At 38.5% G+C, this 23,447-nt stretch overlaps 1 protein-coding gene across 4 annotated transcripts in view; it reads right to left on the bottom strand.

Moving 5' to 3' along the window:
* The window catches only part of LOC126253029 (uncharacterized), a 344,974-nt gene that overhangs the window by 162,807 nt on the left and 158,720 nt on the right, over window positions 1–23,447 (bottom strand). For all 4 annotated transcript variants that reach the window (XM_049954093.1, XM_049954094.1, XM_049954095.1 and 1 more), the window contains one exon: window positions 5,472–5,542. In XM_049954093.1, coding sequence (XP_049810050.1) covers window positions 5,472–5,542 — 71 coding nt within the window. The remainder of the gene's footprint in view (window positions 1–5,471; window positions 5,543–23,447) is intronic.

Raw genomic sequence — 23,447 nt, 5'->3', positions numbered from 1 at the left:
ATGAAGCCCTGCTACACTTCTGAGGCAAAGACTGACACTGGGGCTTCTCTTTCACGGAAACTGAAGGCCCACCGATGACTGTGAAGCTTCTTATCATTTTCTTTTATTTATTTATTTGGCCTTCAATGTGAGTAAACTACTTAGGCATTAAGAGATGAAGAAAAAATTGAAATTTCCTTAACTTACAAGTGAACGTATTTCATTAAAATAACTTAACATTGTTTCTAACGGGGAAGCTACCTTTCGTGCTTATTGAAGGAAAGAGAATGTGACAACACATCATGACACGATCTTTCAAGTGCTGTTAAACTGAAGACCACTGACAAGATCTAGATCTAGGATGCTGTAGTCAGCTCCAGTGAGAAGTTCTGAAATGGCTGGTCTCTGTTTCATCACGAGAGGGAGCAATGACACAAGCTGCGCTGCATGGAAGTGCAGTAGCAATTATCATCGCTGGTTGGCATGCTGCAGATTATCAGTTCAAATCCGATCACCAGCAAATATTTCTTATTTAGTATATAATTTCTGGAAGGTTCTCAAAGTTTATAATGTTTGTAATGTTTTCAAATTCTGGAATATATGATGGTTACATGAATAGCAACACTCTTCACTGGACCCAATTCTGTATACGCCATTTGTTGTTGTCTGTAATAAATGTACTTAAAGCACTAAGTGTTGTACTTCATTGATGATCCTGCATTCAGCTTTGGACTCAACTGTGCTTATGTCAACACTTGTTTTTTTTAATTTTTTTATTTAATGCTTTTAATATACGTGATGAATTCAAGAAAGATCTGGGCATTCCAGTGTGGATGGAGACAGACAATATTCAGCTAAACATGCCAGTCTGCGCAGATCAAGTACTTCTCACACCTTTGGCTGCCACCCCAGACACTATCTTGGATGACATGGACATACTAGACCTACCGCAACAGTATACATAAGTCGGACCACTGCAGCAAGTATAATTGCACACCGACATTCAAAGACATCCCCGCAGCGATCCGAGGTGGCTGCAAGGAGCAGCCTGATCACCGACTGCCATCACGCGGTCCACCATGCGCGCAGCAGTACACCAGCGACACCTGATGGGGACCATGTATTTATTTGCAGAGGCCTCAAGGCTTTCAATTGTTAATGTTTTTGAGATGTGTAACTACCTCCACCGTATTCTTGTTAGCGCCACATTGTAACACAGTAAACTGTATCTTTGTGTTACTGGTTAGAACAGTACCTTGAGTGATTCCTCTACTGAATTAATATCATACGTCCATCTCTTTGTGGTCCACTTCACTTATTTAGCTCTCCTAATCAGACTTGGCCTTCAGTGTTTTACTTACACCAGACCAGTGCTTACTTATCTCTTTGTTCGAAAAATAACATCATAATGCTGGTGATAAAAAAATTACTACTGTCAGAAGAGTTTGCAAGTTTGCTTATGGAAAGATGATCATGTTAGCTTCCAAAATGGGGGAGAATATCATATCTACTCACTATATTAACAAGTACAAAGAAGAAGAATCGGTATCTTTGAGAAATGAAATAGTGAAGGCAGCAGAGGATCAAGTAGGTGAAAAGACAAGGGCTAATAGAAATCCTTGGGTAACACAAGATATATTCAATAATGAATCAGGTGAAAGGGAATACAAACATCTAAAAAATGAGATCAACAGGAAGTGGAAAATGGTTACGCAGGAATGACTAGAGCACAAATGTAAGTCTGTAGAAGTATATATCACTAGATGTAAGTTAGATACTGGCTACAGGAAAAATAAAAACACCTTTGGAGAAAAGAGAACCACCTGTGTGAATATCAAGAGCTCAGATGCAAAACCAGTCCTAAGCAAAGAAAGGAAAGCAAAAGATCGAAGGAGTATAAAGAGGGTCTATGCAAGGGGGATGTACTTGAGGGCAATATTATGGAAAGGAAGAGGACATAGAGGAAGAAGAGAAGGGAGATATGATACTGCGTGACAAATTTGACAAAGCACTGAAAGACTTAAATTAAAACAAGGCGCCAGGAGTAGAGTGCTACAGATTGCCTTGGGAGAGCCAGCCATGACAAAACTCTTCCATCTGGTGAGCAAGATCTATGAGACAGGCAAAATACCCTCAGACTTCAAGAAGAACTTAGTAATCCCAATTCCAAACAAAGCCAATTACCAAACTATCAGTTTAATGAGTCACTAACACGAATCCTTTACAGAAGAACGGAAAAACTGGAAGAAGCCACCCTCCGGGAAGATCAATTCCGATTCCGGAGAAATGTAGGGACATGCGAAGCAATACTGACCCTACGACTTCTTACAGAAGATAGCTTAAGGAAAGGCAAACCTACATTTATAGCATCTGTAGACTCACAGAAAGCTTTTGACAATGTTGACTGGAATACTCTTTCAAATTCTAAAGGTGGTAGGGGTAAAATACAAGAAGTGAAAGGCTATGTACAATTTATACAGAAACCAGATGGCAGTTATAAGAGTCGAGGGGCACAAAAGAGAAGCAGTGGTTGAGAAAGGAATGAGACACAGTTGTAGCCTATCTCAAATGTTATTCAACCTGTATATTGAGCAAGCAGCAAAGGAAACAAAAGAAAAATTTGGAGTAGGAATTAAAGACCAGGGAGAAGAAACGAAAACTTTGAAGTTTGCCAATGACAATTCTGTCAGAGACAGCAAAGGACTTGGAAGAGCAGTTGAACAGAATGGTCAGTATCTTGAAAGGAGGACATAAGATAAACATCAACAAAAGCAAAACGAGGACAATGGAATGCAGTCAAATTAAATCAGGTGCTACTGAGAGAATTAGATTAGGAAATGATACACTTAAAGTAACATATGAGTTTTGCTATTTGGGAAGCAAAATAACTGATGATGGTCGAAGTAGGGAGGATATAAAATGTAGACTGGCAATGGCAAGAAAAGCATTTCTAAAGAAGAGAAATTTTTTGACATCAAGCATAGATTTAAAGATTAGATTAATACTTGTTCCATAGATCATGAATACGACACTTCGTAATGATGTGGAACGTGTCGGTTAATAAAAGATGTCTGTACAAGATATTACATTACACAAAATATTGCATGACACTAAAGTGTTTTTTTTTTGCCCCCCCCCCCTTAATTTATATCTAAAAATTCAGCCAATGAGTAGAGTTAGTTGGCTATCTGTCAGGCATTTGATGCTGTTTGGTAGGTGACCAAAGACTTTTGTGGCAGCATAATTTACCCCTTTCTGTGCCAAAGTCATATTTAACCCTGCATAGTGAAGATCATCCTTTCTCCTGGTGTTATAGCTATGCACACTGCTATTACTTTTGAACTGGGCTGGATTATTAACAACAAATTTCATTAGTGAATATATATACTGTGAGGTTACTGTGAGGATCCCTAGATCCTTAAATAGATGTCTGCAGGATGACCGTGGGTGGGCTCCAGCAATTATTCTGATTACACGTTTTCGAGCAATGAATACTTTTCTACTCAACGATGAATTACCCCAGAATATCGTGCCATACGAAAGCAGTGAATGAAAGTAGGCATAGTAAGCTAATTTACTGAGATTCTTATCACCAAAATTTGCAATAACCCTAATAGCATACGTAGCTGAACTCAGACGTTTCAGCAGACCATCGATGTGTTGCTTCCAGTTTAACCTTTCATCAATGGACACACCTAAAAATTTTGAAAATACTACCTTAGCTACAGACTTCTGTTCAAAATCTATATTTATTACTGGAGTTGTGCCATTTACTGTACGAAACTGTATATACTGTGTTTTATCAAAATTTAAAGAGAGTCCGTTTGCTGAGAACCACTCAATAATTTTGTGAAAAACTCATTTACAATTACATCACTTAGTTCTTGGTTTTTGGATGTTATTACTATACTTGTATCATCAGCAAAAAGCACTAACTTTGCATCTTCATCAATGTGGAATGGTAAGTCATTAATGTATATCAAGAACAGTAAAGGACCTAAGACCGAACCCTGTGGGACCCCGTACTTGATAGTCCTTTCTGAAAGTATTTGTATAGAGTGTAGCCTTGTAAGGAAGTGAAACATGGGCGATAAACAGTTTAGGCAAGAAGAGACTAGAAGCTTTTGAAAAGTGGTGCTACAAAAGAATGCTAAAGATTAGATGAGTAGATCACGTAACTAATGAGGAGATACTGAACAGATTCGGGGAGAAGAGAAATTTGTGGTACAGCCTAATTAAAAGAAGGGATCAGTTGGAAGGACACATTCTGAGGCATCAAGGAATCACCAAGGAAATGTGTGTGTATATGAGTGTGTGTGGAGGGGGGGTAAAAATCATAGAGGGAGACCAAGAGATGAATACACTATACACTAAGCGGATTCAGAAGGATGTAGGTTGCAGTACTCGGAAATGAAGGGGCTTGCACAGGATAGAGCAGCATGGAGAGCTGCATCAAACCAGTCTTTCAACTGAAGACCGTAACAGCAACAACAAAGAAGGAAGATTTGAAAAGTCCCAGGTGCAAAATGTCCAATGTCTACTTTAGTACTTGCATATACATAGTGTCTACTTGTTCCTATTGCCAATATACATATTCTTGAATAATTGGAGTGGAAGGAAACAGGATGGAAAAGAGACAGGAATGAAATAATGACTTCCAGCCACACAGGGTATTGCAGCTATGCAATGGCGAGAGTTGAAAATTTGTGCTGCACTCGGACTTGAACCCTGATGCTCCGCTTCTCTAGAACAGTTGCCTTAACCACCTTGGTCATCTGACATGCTTTCCCTCAGACCCGAATTCCCGCTCACCACATAGCAACAACCGCCACCCATTAACCTCCTACTCGCAGATTTCTGATTCCCATACGAGTTCTTCAAATATTGGTTATGCATCCGCATTGAAACCTTTTCAACATCCACTACATCCATAGAATCACAGATATGAGTGGTCTGTTCTGTTAGACACGTTCAATATTCTTGCGGAACCAATCCTCCTTTTTATTATTATTAGTTCAATTCTTAAAAGGTAAATGGGTATTGTGGAATTCCATATCAACAGAATAATTTTTGAAAAATCATAATTTCCAGAAATGTTAGTAATATTTGTACAATGTTTTCTTTTTTATGTTGTTAGGCTGTAGGCAACCATTTAAACATTTTCATTTCGTTAACCACATTACTTTTTTAAATAGTGGCATCAGTATACTTTATGCATACTATCATACTCCTTTTTGCAGAGACATTAAGATCATGATCACATCAATTGCATTTTGGGCTGCACAACATCATAATTATGTGTGATCTTTCTGAGCAAAGAAAATAGTCAGAAAAATGGCTTCAAGTAAGAAGAAAAACAAGCATTTGCATAGATGCAGCCTGCTGATGTTATCTTACACACCTGGATCTATGGACATAAGTTAAATAAAAATAAATAAATAACATGTAAATTAAAAATGGTCTTCCTCAGATGTAGCACTCTTTATCTATACCTGACTCCTTTGAAGCAGAGTTGTCTCCCCTTCAAGACGGGCAGCCACTTCTCCAGTAATACTTCATTACCCTGAAATAGAATGGGTCTGTGTATAAGACATGACAAAAATACGTAAATTTACAAAACTCATGCAATATTATACATTTGCCATTTCAGAATGAAAGTCTAATATCTTCCCAAGGACATTAGAGACTAAATAACAGGATAGGAGGAGGTTCACAAAAAGTGACTAATGCATCACAGAATGATTTAGGGAAACATGATAAATTCTTAAAGTAAATGTCAGATGGACTTTGTATCTTATTCCAGCTTGCTGTTTCAATGGGTAAACAAGACTCAATGAACCAGCGAGCATTCACAAATTTTACATGGAAACCATGAGTGAGCACATTCATATGATGTGATTACTCATTTGGCAGGGAATTAAAAAACCTTGCTTCCCATTGACTGGGTATATGAGCACAGCCTACATGGTCGTCAGATCTCATGTGATATGTGTCAAAGTCAATTATTTGATTTAAAAATTGATGTGAATTTCTGCCCATTTGCTGAGGAAATGAGAACAGCTACATTAACCTTCCGCTAGCTTCCCCCCTTTCTACATCAATTGCGAGAGTCTTGTCATTTGTGTTCTGTTCGATGAAGGTTCAGCTTCATAAAGTGTCATCAGAGATCAGCCACTGCCCCCCCCCCCCCCCCCAAGGCAAAATAAAAAGGATGAGAATTAAGCCATCTCTGCTCTACCCCCTCCCACTGCGTGTGTGTGTGTACATGATTTAACTTCTGGCTTTTGAGTCTACATTATCATAGCAGCATCCCACAATAGGCCTATCTGAAATACGGGATCAGGAGACGCAGCTGTTCAAGTTTCTACAATCCACTGAGCCACAGTTTAAGTGGTCCCAGCATACTAATCTTTGCCTTTACACATAATTTCACTGTCAGTAGACCCAAATGTGCAAATACAAGCATACAAGCAGACTGTGACTGCCATGTAAAAAAGGAGACTGGGAATGTTATACACAGCGCTAAATCTAAGTTGTACAATGCCGTACCCTGATGCTCATATGATGACGGAGTATTACCCATCTCACCCTCCCCCTGGTGTGAAGCTATCCATCATCATAGGAATAAACAGGGATGCAGCACTCAAGGTAACTTCTATAGACTCTTCCATTTATTGACATCATTCAAGATTTACTATCTTAGTGGCGTAGGTGGTGCATTATGGACTGTGTTTGACAAACTGAACTAGTGACAACCATACGACAAAGCGGTATTCAGTGAGACAGTGTGTTATCTATATGTACTTAACATACTTTTAGATGACTTAAAAGTGTATAAATTCATGTGTCCAAGCAGTGCAAAACTGACTGCTATCACCCCCATACACATTAAATCCATAAACAGAATTCACAGAGAGCATATAAGTTTTTTATTGGACCGGATGTGTAAGGAACAATTTGGAAACTATTGCACAGCTGTTGATGTAGTGGGGAAAAAAGTTATTATATAAAAAAGAAAGAAAGAAGAAAAGGGGGAAAAAAAGATGATGATTTGCTGCACACAATGTAGTATAGTGAATAATATTATCTTACAAAACTATTTATGTTTTCACAACCCCATCCTGTCACTTAATGTGATTTAAGCATTTATTAAGAGGTGCAGTCACTGTAGTTCCACAAGTAAGGTGTTTGTTCTTTCAACAGAAGCTCACACAGAAAGAGAGTCATTACCATCCTTCCAACAATTTGCTAAGCTATAATGACTGGACTTTTTTTGCGTTTTTGTACCAAAAACAAAGATGATATGTAAATACACACATTTTTTGTGTTTTAAAGTTGTATACACTGTTGCTAATGTTATATATTTACAGCAGTTGATAAACACTTTGGCTATTTGCATAATCTCACAAAGGATGAAAATGTCTCAATCGGTAGTATCACTCCTTGCCTCAAGATAGTCACCAAGTAAGTATTAGTGGCAATGATTAGTAAGAATTTCGTTAGGTGAGGCAAAGTCATTGCAGCCACCTGACATGAAAATTGTGCTGTTTAATTCTACATATAGTTAAGTAATGGCAGCAAAATGCGTCAGTGTGGGAATGAAGTCGAATAACGAGTTCTACCCAGTGGTGGCTCGCAAAAGCCTGAGTATTATTGTGATATGAAAATCATATTATTATACCAACTGCACCACCACCATTATAATGTTCATTTTCATGTTCCTGGACACATTATGAGTTTGCACCTCTCACCATGTGAGGGTATGTCTGTAATCACTACTCAACCGAATCTATTCTGATCTGAGAAGAGCACCTGATCCCATTCTTGGTCCAGTCCCTACGTGACCATTGAAGGGGACGGACGTGCTGCAAATGCACTTCTGAGTCTCTGAGCTGTGACTTAACGATGCATGTGCAAATACATGTGGCACCCTATAGTCAATATGAACTACTACTATATTTAGAATGTGTATCTTCTGTGGGCTCAAGACTTCATCATTTGCATGTTTTGTTCACGTTATCTGTACTTTACAAGGAACTTAACAAAAGTACAGTAGAGCAGCAATTACCGAAATGTTGGCAACTGAAAGATCACTTATCCTAAATATTATTTGCTCATGTGAAGACATTCAACAAAACGTTAAAGACTGAGTGGGAGTCAATGTTGCTTATGCAGGACACTAAATCATTCAGGACAGCGAAACTGTAAACCCTGTCACTGGACGTTGACACTTAGAGCATCTCATCAACTAAAGGCCCTGAAAATGAAGATGAGAAAATACTGTCGCCTTCTGAAGCATTTACATGTTTATATTCTGCCTTGTGACAGTTTCAAGCTCAAAATGAAGGTGACCAGTATCACATACCTGTCTTGTTTGTAAGTAACTAAGCTTGTGTAGAGATATTACAATTACAGATTTTTTTGTTAATTCTATACATATGTACTGTAAATGTAAAATGCATACGTATTATATATTTTTTGTTTACTAGGCTGTAGAACATACATTACTACTGCAATTACCTAGGTAAATAATAATAATAATAATAACAATAATAGATTCATTTCATTAAGAATGTAAATAGTTTTTATTGTTAAATTGGTAAATGAAAGTATACAGTTTGACCATCTAAAGAAATCGGTTTTCTGAAGACAGACAGACTGGTGTGTGGCACCCTGTGGACACTATATGCTGCACACACATAGGACATGCAATTCCTACATATGGTAAGACTTTTTCCCTATTCTTCTCGCAGGTTATTTGTGCTTTTCTAAGAATTTGCAGTGAATGTACATTGAAATAGTATGTGTATCCATTCAAGAGACTGCAACCATCACAGGTGCACAGTCTTAGTGGCATTTTCCCTGCATAATCACATCTACTAACCATTAAGCATGTCCTATAAATAAAACTGTTGGACAAGTGCATGTGAATTTATTTGCACCATATTTTAGAGAAGGAGTTACCTTGAACAAAAATTACACCAATGCGATGTTTTAAAATAAGTGTATAAAGACTATACTTAACATCTCAGTGTCGTTACTGATAATATTTGCACTATATGGAGGCCCCAGCACAGTCAAACAGCACAGACATTGACTTCCAAGTGCGGCACAGCTACACAAGCGACTTTGCAAGTGTCACAACAGTGGACTGACACATAAGACCACCATGCCTCAAGGGGTGGCAGCCGAGTCAGCAGCGCTTGCCGAGACGGCAACAGTTAAGTCAGCGGTGCTTGTCAAGACAGAAATGTTCAAGTCAGTGACACTTGCCCATACAGTGACAACTGAGTCAGTAGTGCTTGCCCAGAAAGTGACAGTTGAGGAAAAGCACTTGTCCAGAAAAGGATAGTCAAGTGAGCAGTGCCTGTTCAGAAAGTGACGGTCAAGTCAGTGTGTTTGCCCAGACAGTGACAGTCGAGTGAGTGGTGCTTGCTGAGTCAACAACAACTGGCGGGGTGACAACATTGCTGCCTGAAGGATGGACACCATAACTGCCATGAAATGCTGGATGGTGCAGTCTACTGTCCCAAGAACGCCAGTGTCGGTGGCTCTGTAGAGGTGGCACGGGTTAAGTCATAAACATACATTTTAAACACTACTGGAATGGAGCTAGTGGAGGATGTCCCTAAGCCAGAAAATCTCAGCAACAGACTCCATTCCGAAACTAGACCTGAATTTAAGGCGGAACATGTCTCACCCATGCTGCTGACTACTTGAAGCATAAACTGTATCCCTTTGCCTTCCAACTCGTAACACTTGAGGCCAAGGTAGGATTCCTTCAGATGAGAACAGATGATGGCAAGAGGAACTCCAAAGGGTGTCAGACCCCCTGAAAGGTACTTAAAGAAAAGACACAAAATGAGACAGAAAAGTAGGAATTAATTGTGATGAACCGTGTATCAGAGATTAAGACAAATGAAATCTTAGACAAACAGGTGCAAGCCCCTGTGACATTTGCAGTCACCCTTACTAGTGAACCAAAACTAAAGAGCTACAAGTACAGAGCACACAAAAGCCAAACAGGCAACATCTATGTTCCTCAAATCAGCAACTAGCCAGGAGATGAAAGCAATTAGAAATCATGAAAAATATCCTAGAAAAGAAAAATTATACACCAGCTCGATTAGAGCAACCACATAAGCAGTCACACTAGAAACCACTATGCAGAGCAACTGTCACAGATTTATCGAAAAAGTCAAAGACAAACACCATCATTGGTGAAAGGAAAATGAAAGTCACTTGTAGCCATCTACTACGTACTAGACACACTGGCTGATGGAGAACTCTTAAAACGCCTCTTTGAACAACAAAATTTCCCTAACACTACCACACATGAGGAGTTTGACAGGGACATTAAAATTATATTCTAGGCAGGACCAAAGGGATGTGACTACAACCACCAGGTACACAGACTGAGACACTGGCAGACTACACTGCTGTTAATCAGTGGTTTAACTGATGCAACCTCGGCCACAGCACTAAGGAAGCAAGAGGTGACATGCACAAAATATGGACAATCAGGATGCAAATGCACTGAGTGCAGCTCAAGTGAGACCACTGTCTGCATATCCTGCAAAAACAGATGCCATACCTGTAAAAGGGCTACAGCAGGGGACTGCCAAATAAATGAACAACTATACTACAACTACTGCCGATTAGGTAATATTGATTATGGCAGTTAAATTCAACTACATAAGAGATGTGAATGCAATAAAGGATACCTAAACTTGAAGCTACTGGAGATCAATATCCTGACAGAGGCAATTAGGTCTCCTAACAAATAACTTCACAGATGATGAACAGATTCCTGCCCTCACAAATATACTAACACTATAGGGCAGTTACATCAATACACCAGAATATACAGATTAAATGACATTTGGAGGATCTATTCTCTACAAGGTAGCCAAGCAGATCAAACAATAAATGTATTACTGCATGGATTTTCAGGCATCACTCATACAACACACAGGGGAGCTTGATAACGAACTGGTGATTACCTCACAAAAGAAAGCACAGAAAGCAGACTGTCTAACAATACAAACCAACCAGACAACTGGAGAACAACAAACAAACCACCACACTGATTACACCAAATCATGAAAAAGCATATGGCACTTGGAAAAGTGAACATTTCATTAAGCCAGTGAAATTCTGTTTCTGGAGGCATCCTACACCCAGGCAATGAGATCAAACAAACATTCCCTCCTGCTGTATAGGAAACGAACACCTCAAACAAGACCAATCAAAAAGTTTCATTTTCAGGGCAGGAAACACACACCTCAAACACCACAGTGCCTAGATTAATCAAAGTAGGCAAACTAAATGAGTAAAAATACAAGGGCGACACATGTGATACATGCACAGATACTACTACCAACGAAGTATCTAAACCGCCTCACCCACAATATCAACACACAATGCCACTTACTCATACAAATATGGGTGACAAAACCAAGGGAAACAGTGTGATGAAAAGAAACAAAAGAGATGCATGTAATAGAAACAAGTGTAATTGTGTGCAGCTCAAAGAAGATGCTTAAAACAACCACCATCATGGCACAACACCACACTCAGCTTGCCATCCAATGATAACACCCATTTGAAGGCATCAAAACCAGATTAAAATAATTTAGAATGAAACCCAAAACTAAGTAGAAGAGAAAAGAAAGACATTCTCCAAACAGCACGGAGAAGGCTAATTAGATTATTACACCCAAAGGGTGATTTTCCCAGCTGAGCACATGGACCGAAACATCCTGAGGATCGTAAATATCCCAATCTCTGCAGAACCATTGCTTGATCTGATGCTTCAGGTCTGCCTGTACGGATCTGAGCCTTTTGATCTTTAGAAATTCCATAAGAATCAGGTTAGAGCACGTGGGGAGGGGGGGTACATATTTTCACTATATTCAAACACACAGTAAATATTAAAGCCATGTCAAAACATCCATAATGAGAATCCTTTAGATTAATGCAATGAGGAGTAACCCTGTAAGCAATGAGCTCCCCAAATGGCTCAAGACCGGCACACGGGAATTCTGTGCCTACAGGAAACCTATGCAAGCAATGGCCAACTTACAAGTCTTCGTACCAATGCTGTAATAATAACTGGTGGCATAGACTGTAAAGCAGTGATAGCTGTACTCAGTGTGAGCATAAACACTGTTAAGATAACTCAGCTTTGCAACCAACATCTTGTCACAATCAGATTGACACATGGTAGGGATACATGGGTGATTGCCTCACCATGTGCACAATTATTCATACATGCAGACATCAACTGCAGGTCTGCCCTATGGAATTCAGACAGAACTGAAGATAGGGGTTGCATCATCAATGAAACAATACAATAAGCACACCTTCGCATAGTAAATGCTGAAGGACAAACCACCAACCCACTCAGGACATGACATAACAGACAGCAACATTGACTACACTCACAAACAATGTGGCTGTCACACACACAACAGGCTGGAGAGTACATGGTAACATACCCAGTAGTGACAACAATGCAATATCATTCACTCTAACACAACAGCCAGACACAACAGAATCCAGATACTTACTATTTCACACAGCAAACTGGTACAAATTAGCATATGCAGTACAGTAACATTAACTCACCAACATAAATGGAGAGATAGATTACAAGGCTTACGTTCTAACAGAAATGATAAAAAAAATCACAAAACACGTCCATACCAACAGCATCCTGTACAAAACGCACACCCACACCATGGACAGGTGAAGTAATAAGACTTAAACAGAAACTATATCAGGAAGTTATAAAAGACAAAAGACAGACAGCCAGACCAGGCAAGCAAGACTAAATGCAAAAGAAATTTATAAACAGATGTTATTCAACACAAGCAAACAACATTGTGGCCAATTTATAACAATAAAAACATAGCAAAACATTTGGGGGAACCATACAAGACATTAACAGAAAAAATTAAAACCCCACTGGTTCTAGGAATGCCCAGTCACGATGAAGGCACATGGATGAAGGGATGGAGGAAAACTGCATAATTTCTGATGTATAAACAGCTCCCTGTGATTGACACAGACACACATCATCAAGCCACACTCACAAAAAAACTGCACAACCCACATAACACTGCCACAGTTACCTGATCCTTCAGAGAAAGAAAAATTTGTGCTAGCAATCTCAAAACTTAATAGAAAAGTGTCTGAACCAGATGGTATCCATTCAGAGGTGCTCAAATGACTAATAACACAGATCACCTGATTTGAGACAACATTACTGAATGACGCCCTATGGCTGGGTCGGGTACCTGTAGTTTAGCGCAAGGTTCAGGAGATGCTACTTCGTCAGCACTTACATGCTCCTAGAGCTCTCCAGCGCCTGAGTCCGCACCAATTCAGTTTCAGACCCAGAATAATCAATAGCTTACAACATCAACAAAGCATTGCAAATATCAGGAACACAACAAATAAATATGCTGTGGCCATAATGAGACACTGCAGGGGCATTTCACAACCTCTGGTGGCCTGCAGTATTTGCCAGGTTAGGACAAGTGGACGTACTACAGTCTCTGTACAGCAGTCTTTCAGGCTGCTGCAGAGACAGAGCAGTAGGATAAAAAAAAATTACAAAGGGTTGTCCACAGGTGTTGATTTGTAGCCCCATCCCCTGTACTTACTAGATGGGGAGAACAGGACAGATGGAGCTGTCATGTTTTGCAGATGATTTTAGTCACAAAGAGAGAGAGAGAGAGAGAGAGAGAGAGAGAGAGAGAGAGAGAGAGAGAGAGAGAGACCAACTAGAAGAGAAAACTACTACATGCTATCACACAATGGCATAGCAATAACAAAATCAAGACAGCAGAAAGTAAAATCTACTCACTACTGATGGGATCACTAAAAAGAACCCCTCAGTAAAGACTGGGGACATTAACATCAAACGAGCAATCATGACATCCTATCTTGGAGTACACATATATGTAAAATTAAATTTCCATGAACACACAAAGTTCACAACAGACAAAGCAGAAAAAATGTTATGTAAACTGAACACAAGGGTAAGTTCAAGCAAGTACAGACCGCCTCTACCAGTTATACGAACATACCAATGCACCCTCTTTGAATCAGTACTAAGATTTACAGCCAGTACATTGGTGTTCAGTGTGGTGTTGTCTGAAGAGCGAGTTGCCAAGGCAAGGCTGGTACCTCATGATGAAACAAGGAATAAACATGGTTGCTGCCAGAAGTAATGACGAATGTGAGATGGTGGTGTGGACATGCCTATAAATTTCCATACACCACTGCTTCAGCATGCTCGCTTATGGCAGAGCAGAGGCCTGTGTACTCCGTCAGCAATCACCGCCGAGGACCACAGCATAATCTCTCTACTGAGCCAACAGTGTGATAATTGTATTAAACAGAACTCTGCACAGAAGTTTACAGTCAGATGTACTCTGCTAGAAGAGACCAGTACGGTGTTCTGTATCAAGTAATACATTAATGTTCTGTGACAGTAATAAATACTCAAGACATTCCTGTGGACATGAATTGAAACAAAGTTAGGTATTTCATCTTGTTCAATTTGTAATAAAGTAATCTGAAATTGCATGTGTTGTAATATCACCTGGTCCCCTCCTGGAGTAAAGCTAAGAACCTACAAACGTACCAATGAGTGTTATTTCATCCAGTACAGCACACAAACTGACTCAAGTTATACTAACAAGGTGTCTGTCAGACAAGGATGGAGGAATGTCTTGCTCAAATTATCAAGAGCATTCGAAACCAAATCAAGAAGGGCCCTGAGTGCGTTACTCTGAATATACCCAATGAATATCATATTTACCAGATGAATATCACAATTACCAGAGTACCTATACAAACCTAAGTGCCAATGACATAAGGGAGCAGTTAAGAATGAACCATACCTATCCCAGCGAAGGTATTTGTGCAATTCTTAACTGGACACGGACCTTATGCCATGCATTTAAACCACATGAGTGAAACAGACACCAACCTGTACATGTGGGCAAGAAGGATCATCAGAACATACAGCTTTTCCTGCAGACAATATACAAACATCAGACACATATTATACCAAAACTACACAACACAAAACCCACATGCATACACAATAATTAGAAACAAGAAATGGGACAAACTCAACACATTAAAAGACAACATCTCCAAAGCTACATGAGAAAACTACATATGAACACAAACCTAAAAATGACGAGCCTATATGCGACCTCATGACGGATTCCATTGGGGTGCTGCAGAAGAAGAAAAAGAAGAAAGCAACAATTCACCAACAACAAAACAACTTTGGATGATTGATATAACCATACCATACAACAAGTTAGTGAAGGAGACCTGTCCCAATACTTCAACCTAACCTGTTTATAAGAAGGAGTATAAAAAAGTGCATGTGTATTGTCACAAAAATGTATTATAGATCTATAGATACATCTAGAGTAAAATTGTCAATAGATAATTAGTATGATGATGATGATGATGATTATTAATAATAATAATAATAATAATAATAATAATGTACTAAACCAATATAGTATCAACCATACAGCCAATGCACAGTGCCTCTTCTACTCTTAACTATTAATGTTAAGAATTGTGACAGGCAGTTATCACCTCAAAGTAACAGTACCAAGGTATTCATCCCTAGTCATCTATAATGTGTCCTATCTTCTATTATTTTCTTCTTAAATATCAAAACAATATTTACACTTATCCAAATTTTATGTGCTTTTAACTGGTTTTAAAAAATGCTGCAGAAAAGAAAAATTAAAATAAAAACAGGAAAAATAATAATACAATAAAACTTGCTCAAAACAAAATCACATGGGACTAAAATAATTTTCCAAATTGGACAAGTTTCTAGATCACACAAAAAACACTAAAATACATAAAATTTGTAAAGTATCGTACACAAACACATAAATTTGTAACTATGAACATATTTAGATACCTTTACTCCTATACAGTAGATGTGCCTTAGAACACCAGACCATTACAGTAACTGATACATGATACAGCACATCTGTATTTTTACTGAACTTTCAATCTGTATACATGTATCTTATTCCATTTATTTATTTGCTACACGTTCTCCCCCTCCCCCCTTTTTTTCCACATATCAAGGAGACAAACCCAATTGAATTTCCTTTTCAAAATTGTTTTTGAGCAATATTTTACACTATATAATAGTTCTAACAGCTTGAAAGAACTTGTATGTGCTGCAAATTGCATAACATTGTTTATGCATACAACAGCTTCTTCAGGTGTATAATTTTTCTAGTGACACTACTTTGCTCCTATTCTTCTTCTTTCTTTCTTTCATATCATCATAATCATCATCTGTGTTCTGGATTTCTATTGCATCTATTGCCAAAGTAGAAGTGGAGTGAGTTGACACAAAGTCATCACTTCAAATGTAGTCATTTAGACTACATAAAATGTTTTGCATTTGAATTAATCCAGCAATTGCTGCAGAAGTTTCTTGAACTTTAAAGAGTACAGAAGCATCTTGTTCATCAGTTCCATGCCCCATTTTGTTTGAAGCACTTAGTGACAGTTTTGGACTTTATTTCTCTTACTGCCAATACAATTTATTGCATCCAGTTCAGGAACTGAATGTGCAAGAGGAAATGCACTTTTGGCCTCTTCAACACTAAGAATGAGAGACTACATAAGTAATCATCAGTCCTGGGACTTGAATGTATACATAACTCTGTAGTCCATAGGTTGTGTGAAGCTGATTGAACCGGGCAGGAACCCAGCCAATTTCTTGTTGGATAACTTGACTTTCAGGTGGCAGATTGTATTGTCCAGGAAAAGGTGAACTTGAGAATTTCCTTTTTTCATTTTGACATTGAAAGAGCCCAGCCACTGTTCCATAAGATACACACACACCATCTATGCCTTTTTATTGTTTATCCATTTGACTGGAAGCTTACTGATGCCTGTATTTTTTAAACAAGGGCGTTTTGCTACCTTCTCAATCACCAGTGGCTTCTCCATTTCACCCAACATGTTTCCATGCAGCAGTATACTGAGTCTTTCCTCAGACATTTCCCATTGATGCACTTATATCAAATTACTAGAGATTTTGTAGGCAGCACACAATAAAATATACCCTTTTCATCGGCACTGAACACATCTTTCGGATCATAATTTACTATTAGGTTGTGCAGTATTGTACTCCATTCTGTTGCTAAATTTTCTGCACATCCTTAGCTGTATCAAGCTTTGAAATTGTCCAGGAATGTTGTGGATGCATTAAACTCTGTACTCCCATGCTCTTTAGTGACTTTCAGAGACCCTCTCTGCAACACAGGTCCAGTCAAAGGTAAGATTTTTGCCCATGTACTTATGTACATTCCCACACAGTCTTTTTAATTTCTTTGTTTCTGTCTTCGCTTTTCTTTTCAATTTCCCATTCCCTTTGACCCATGTGCAGTGCCAGAGCTGTCCCATTAGCTCAGTGAGATGAGACAAAGCCAGCCGTGGAGAACAGATATGCAGACTCGCCAAAGTTGGAGTCACGTTTACGAAAAACTTTTGTTCTTTTCCAGTTAAAGCATCAAACTGTAAAGAATTAACACCTCCACAATGTGGTATCTTCTTTCTGTTACTGTTACCTTTATTTAAACATTAAGACATGACATGAACTTTCTACAGACATGAATAGCCATTGTGTTTCGTCCATGACACAAATAAAGCCAACAGAAAATAATAGCTGATACATTAACAGTATCTGCATCCAATGAGGTGGAAAAAAAAAAAAAAAACAATAGATAGATTGCACTAGATTGCACATTGTGCTATGCACAATTATTCTATTCTGTATGTCTGACATCAGTCAGCCAGTATGTACACACATGAGCTACATTCACTTTAGAGAAGATGATCAAAGCAACCACTTTGGATTTGCAAAGACTTTGCCACTTGCCGGATCATACTTTGCTCAACCCTATGCATGTCACCTGCAGCTACTATTGCCAAAGCACCATCCAAGTGAGCTATTATATCCTGTACACCCATAGTTGGAGTTCTATAAACTTGTTCCTTTAAGTGTCCTCACAAATAAAAATATAGTGGATTAAGGAGCGGGGAACATCCAAGACCAGAACATTGGATCTCCATGGCCAATCCATTGCCCTACAAATGCTTCATTTAAACAGTTACACACATTCATTCCAAAGTGTGGCAGTGCACCATCATGCTAAAGCCATAACTGTTGCCGAACACCATATGGAACGTTTTCTAATACATTAGGCAAAGTATTGCAAAGAAACATATTATACAGGAGCATATTAAACTTGTTTGGCAACAGGTAAGAGCCCAAAAGCACTCTCTCCACATTTCCAACCCATGGGTTAATGTCAAAACATGCCCAAACCCACATTCAAGGGAGACGTATGGTTGTGTTCTGACCAATAATGGCTGTTGTGGAGGTTCAAAATACCTTCATGAGTGCAGTTACAGTCGTCTGTCCATGCCATGTTATTTATAAAATGTTCATTATCTTTCACTTGGTGCAAAAGCAATTCACAAAACTGTATTTTTCGAATATGGTCTTATGGCCGCTGGTGTTGAGTTAATGTGTAATCACATGGATGCAGTTCTTCATCGTGCAACTTCAACAAGCAGTCTTTGAGACATCTGGAACTGCCCTGCAATATTACGAGTACTTCCCGAGGTGACTGGTGAATGGTTTCAAGAATCACGCCTTCTGTGGAGTAAGTCCAGTCCCTGGATGACATGTGTCCATTACTTGTGGAAGAAGATTACCAGTTTTCTGAATGGTGTTGCTCCAGGTGAAGAAAATATTTTTATCAGGATGGCGCCTTTGAGTGAATACGTATGAGAAGCAGCAGCAACATCTTAGTTATCATATCCATCCAGCACCAAAAGCATATTGACCTATTCATCATTTGTGTACTACACTGGGAAGCTGCCTGGCATGAGGTTGACGGGAATTTATTGTTGCGCACTGAGTGGTTAGTACACACATGTAGCATGAACTTTATTGGATGTCATGTGATGTCCAAGATTATAAACGGATCTTAAGTGACTCACCCTGTATATATTATGATGACCCCAACAAAATAATAGAATGGAAATGTCTATTCATAATATCAACCACTGCAGGAAATACAGCTCATACAAACGAAATCATTTCAGTCATTTCAGATTTTCGAGGATGATGCATTATTGAACAATTATTATAGACAACAATAACTCCACAAACCGGCATGTGAAACATTCTCATGTGAGCATGCTGATTTATGGCAAGCAGATCTCATAGATATTAGGGCTTTTGATGAAATATCAGCGATGTCTTTTTCACCGATATATCAATATCAAAATGGAAATAATATCAAGTGCCGATATTTTTATTTTATATTACTTTTTTTTTGCCATTTTTGGTAAATATTTGAAATTGTTCTTTTGAAACTGAAGTAAAACATAATTTTACTTTCACTGTATGAAGGAGTCTAACTACTTTTTGAGCTTCCATCACATCCAGTCTTTCTCTTTGACTGTGTGAAGCAAGTTGGTGGCACAAAGGAGAAGTCCAATTGCACTCGGGAATGACTGTGTGAATGGAATAACAAGATTTCCAATGTGAAGAAACAGCACACCAGTTGCGTTAAAAAACAATTTTTAATGCAACTAGTGTGGCATTTCTTCACATCAGCATTCTTCAAAATCAGTTGCTGAAAATGTAAGCGTACGCTTCTGTGGCCATTGTCACTGTCAATAAAACAGCTCAGTGGCTGTTAAAATAAAACAGGAGTCAGTGTTGTTAAAATAAAACAGGCATCAGCTCAGCACAAGCCATTTACAACAGTGGTCGAAATGGGCAATTTTACATATTTACAATGCTGCCAACCGCCTTAAAGAATTTTATTGACAGTTGCTGAAAATGGTATATAAGACGGTGTTTGAGAAATCTTATCTACTGAACTGGTCACTGGAGATATTTACAGTTTCCAAAGTGCAACAAACAAACACAAGAACTTACATCTTAAAGGACAGTAATGGTGTAGATATTGCTGGGAGGTTTTTACACAACAGAATTACAGAGAAGCTCTAAACCAAATGTGTTTCTAATAGAACATGTCATAAGACATCAAGGGAACAGGGCTTCAGTTAAATGGGATGGTTTCCCATCATCGCACAAAAGTTGGGTCCACACTTATCAGATGGCATGTAACATCATGCACAAATCTCAAACAGTGAAGTGGCATAATGTGAGTGGTAGGAAGTGCATCGGAGATGGTTGTGATATTCTCACTAGGCTACCAGTTCAACCACACATACCCAGATATAACTACCCCATGGACGTGATTCGAAGCTGTGAAAGTGTATCAAGTGGCAATAAGGGAATTAAAGATGATGAAGGTGTTAAAATGTCCAGGATTCTACCAATACTTAAGACAGCAGGAGAGTCACCCCATTCTTAATCTTGAACTTACGGCACTATCAGCTATTGGCTCTTCGGCTGGAAGGGTACCAGCCACAGCCTGACCAGTGAAGAATGCACAAACACAATTTCTAAATGCAAAAAGGCATAATAGGATGATGGAAACTGACACTGTCAGGAAAGGAGTATATTTAGAATTATACAACAGAGCAGGGCATGGACTGTTTATAAAAAAAGTCTCATAACTCTGCTCCCCAAAAGACCACTTTACAAAAAGAGATCTGCGAAAATTCATTAAAAAATTTCACAGTGTTCATGCAGAATATGATACCAAAGGCAACATGGAAATCTAAAGAATGCTGCACTGTAAACCTACATGTTGCAGGGGCATCTTGTACTCAGTGTGTTGCATACGTAAAACACGGAATAAAATCTACTGGTTTGATTCATTCAGTGATTTAAATCTACCACAAGAATTGTGCCACAATTTTACGAACAACCACATGTTCTACAATGTTTGATGCCATCAAGACACTGATACATATCTCTGCAGATATTTCTGCCTATGTCTCTCTTGATGACCGTACAAAAACAAGCAGCATACACGTCACTGTGTCAGTTGATGTTTAGATGTGATGTCATACCTCCTGACTTTAAAAGAACTCTCATAAGTATTAAGTGCAAATTACTTTCCACCAACGGATCTAGGCAAAGGAGCTGGAGTATTGCACTGATCGGTCTTGATACATTCAACAGAATTCCTAGTATCACCAAGGCAAACAATAAACTACATTTAGGAGTTGGTAAAGTTGTGGAAATACCTCCAGCTCATATGATATTGATGATTTAAATGCATTTATAAAAAATCATCTGTAAAAGAGTTCAAGTTCCATGCAAATGTTAATATGTGTCTAATGAAAATAAAAATGGCAAAACAGACAACAGACTTTAGCCATTAGGGTTCCCTAAGGCCACAATTAGCCTTCTCAAGGATTCACATTTTGGAGAAGAATTCACATAAATTTTAAGGATCAGAACAACCCGTGGATGTACAAGCAGTTAGCGTGTTTACTGTCGAGAGTACTATTGCAAAGACTCTGTATCTGAACAACAGATTAACTAACAAAAACAACAAATTCTTTACTACAGAGGCCCAGAATACAAAATCATTGAGGTGCCAAGCAAACTGATACACCTCCCAGTGACTGGGCAGGCACCAGACCATCTCAATTTGAATACTGTTGACTGGGACAAGAATATAGTTGATTGTCTAAGAGAGACAATGGCGATACTTCATTTTAAACAGCATGGGAGTAATGTATAAAAGGGATGCGCACAACCATCAGTACATCACATCATATCAGAAGCAACATGGGAGAATATAACGGCTCCAGTTTGTGAGGCATTTGCTTGGAATATTTCTCTCATAAGCCTTTTGCTTCAGCAACATTTAATAATAATGATGAGATAAGGTATCTAATTTTACACCAAGGTGATTTCACAATTCTAAGCAACAGTTTCCTATACTTGGAAGGGAAATTTGAGAAGAAAGATGGAGGCCCTATACCGACTTCCAGCTTACATGCAATAGTATTGCCTTTATCTTTCAAGAAATAAGATACCAACAGGATGGAATCAAAGTCAACCATCAACACATATGTTTCTGTGTCAACTTTGGACTTGAATGGTTTACAGAATGCAGGATGGTACAAACACAGATGAATAAGTCTATGCTTTAGAGTATGTATCCCACCAAAAATGTTTATGGGGTGTGTTTAGGATACGAGACACATCATGAACGCAAATCAAGAACTAATTCTGGTTTGAAGCACAACAGATAACTCAATATAAGAGCCTAATCCTAAAGAGAATAAAAGTGTGTCAGTGAAATTGGAACAGGAAATGCCTCACATTCCTGTAACAGATAAGGAGCATTTCAAATTTTTAAGGGTATTGAAATACGATATTTAACTACCATGAAGTTTACGTTCATAGGAACTGTTTGAATATTCAGTTCTTCCAGACAGACACAGGCCATTAAAGCAGCAGTTCAACTAGAACTGCATCAATTTATTATTCTGGCTCTGCAGACAGGATGGGATGCCTGAAAAAGCATTCAAGTGTGTTCAACAATTGTAAACCAACCAAAGCCAAAGTGTACTTACTTCTGAATTCTACCTATATGACAATTTACAATTTGACTGGGTTAGTTACACTCATGGCCTACTCTCTGTCATGCATACAAAGTTTCACTCTAATTACTATGAGGATCATGAATTTGCATGGATGCTCAGCCCACAGAAATTTAGGGAATTAGCATCTGCTGTAATGATATATTGTTCAAAGCAAAATGAACTTGTGAAATCAGGACTAAGAGATATATGTGCTGAATTTGAATCAACAATCAATTTCCCTAGGTACCGCAGATCCACAGTATTTCATAGTGACACCTTCGAGTGTGAACATCGTTACTAACACACAGGGCTTCTACAAAGAACGAGGAAAATTTGTATTTAAGGATATCATCTTTACCATATTCACAAATGTTGGACATGTAATAGTGACATTCTCTGCAAATGTGACACCATCCAAACAGTTCAGAAAAGTAAAGCGTGCCGAGATTTGAAAAACTGCACCATGGTCAACATGCTGTCACCATGGGAAATTCTGGGCCAACCCAGGAATCACTTACTTACAAAGATATGACGATGTCCTTCTGAATATTTGTACACAACGACAATGTCGTTTACATCAAAGTCAATGAAAAGGTGTCACGGATATATAATTACAAGAATGCTTCAGTTTGCAACCAGGAATAGCATCCATCTATTAAACAGATGTATGAAGAAGAAAATGGTTTTATGTGTGCTTCAACTTTTAATTTGAGTGACCAACAAATGATTTTTTTGTTTTTCAAATAATCTTTGTATTTAATCAGTTCAATGTCCTAATAAATCCTCCTCCACCAACAGGTTTCAATATGTTTTCAGACAGGGAATTATTCACAGTAAGTATTCATTTTCATCCATAA

The sequence above is a fragment of the Schistocerca nitens genome, chromosome 4, assembly GCF_023898315.1.
Source record: "Schistocerca nitens isolate TAMUIC-IGC-003100 chromosome 4, iqSchNite1.1, whole genome shotgun sequence".
NCBI classification, from domain to species: Eukaryota; Metazoa; Arthropoda; class Insecta; order Orthoptera; family Acrididae; genus Schistocerca; species Schistocerca nitens.
This window is presented reverse-complemented; position numbering and strand designations above follow the sequence as displayed.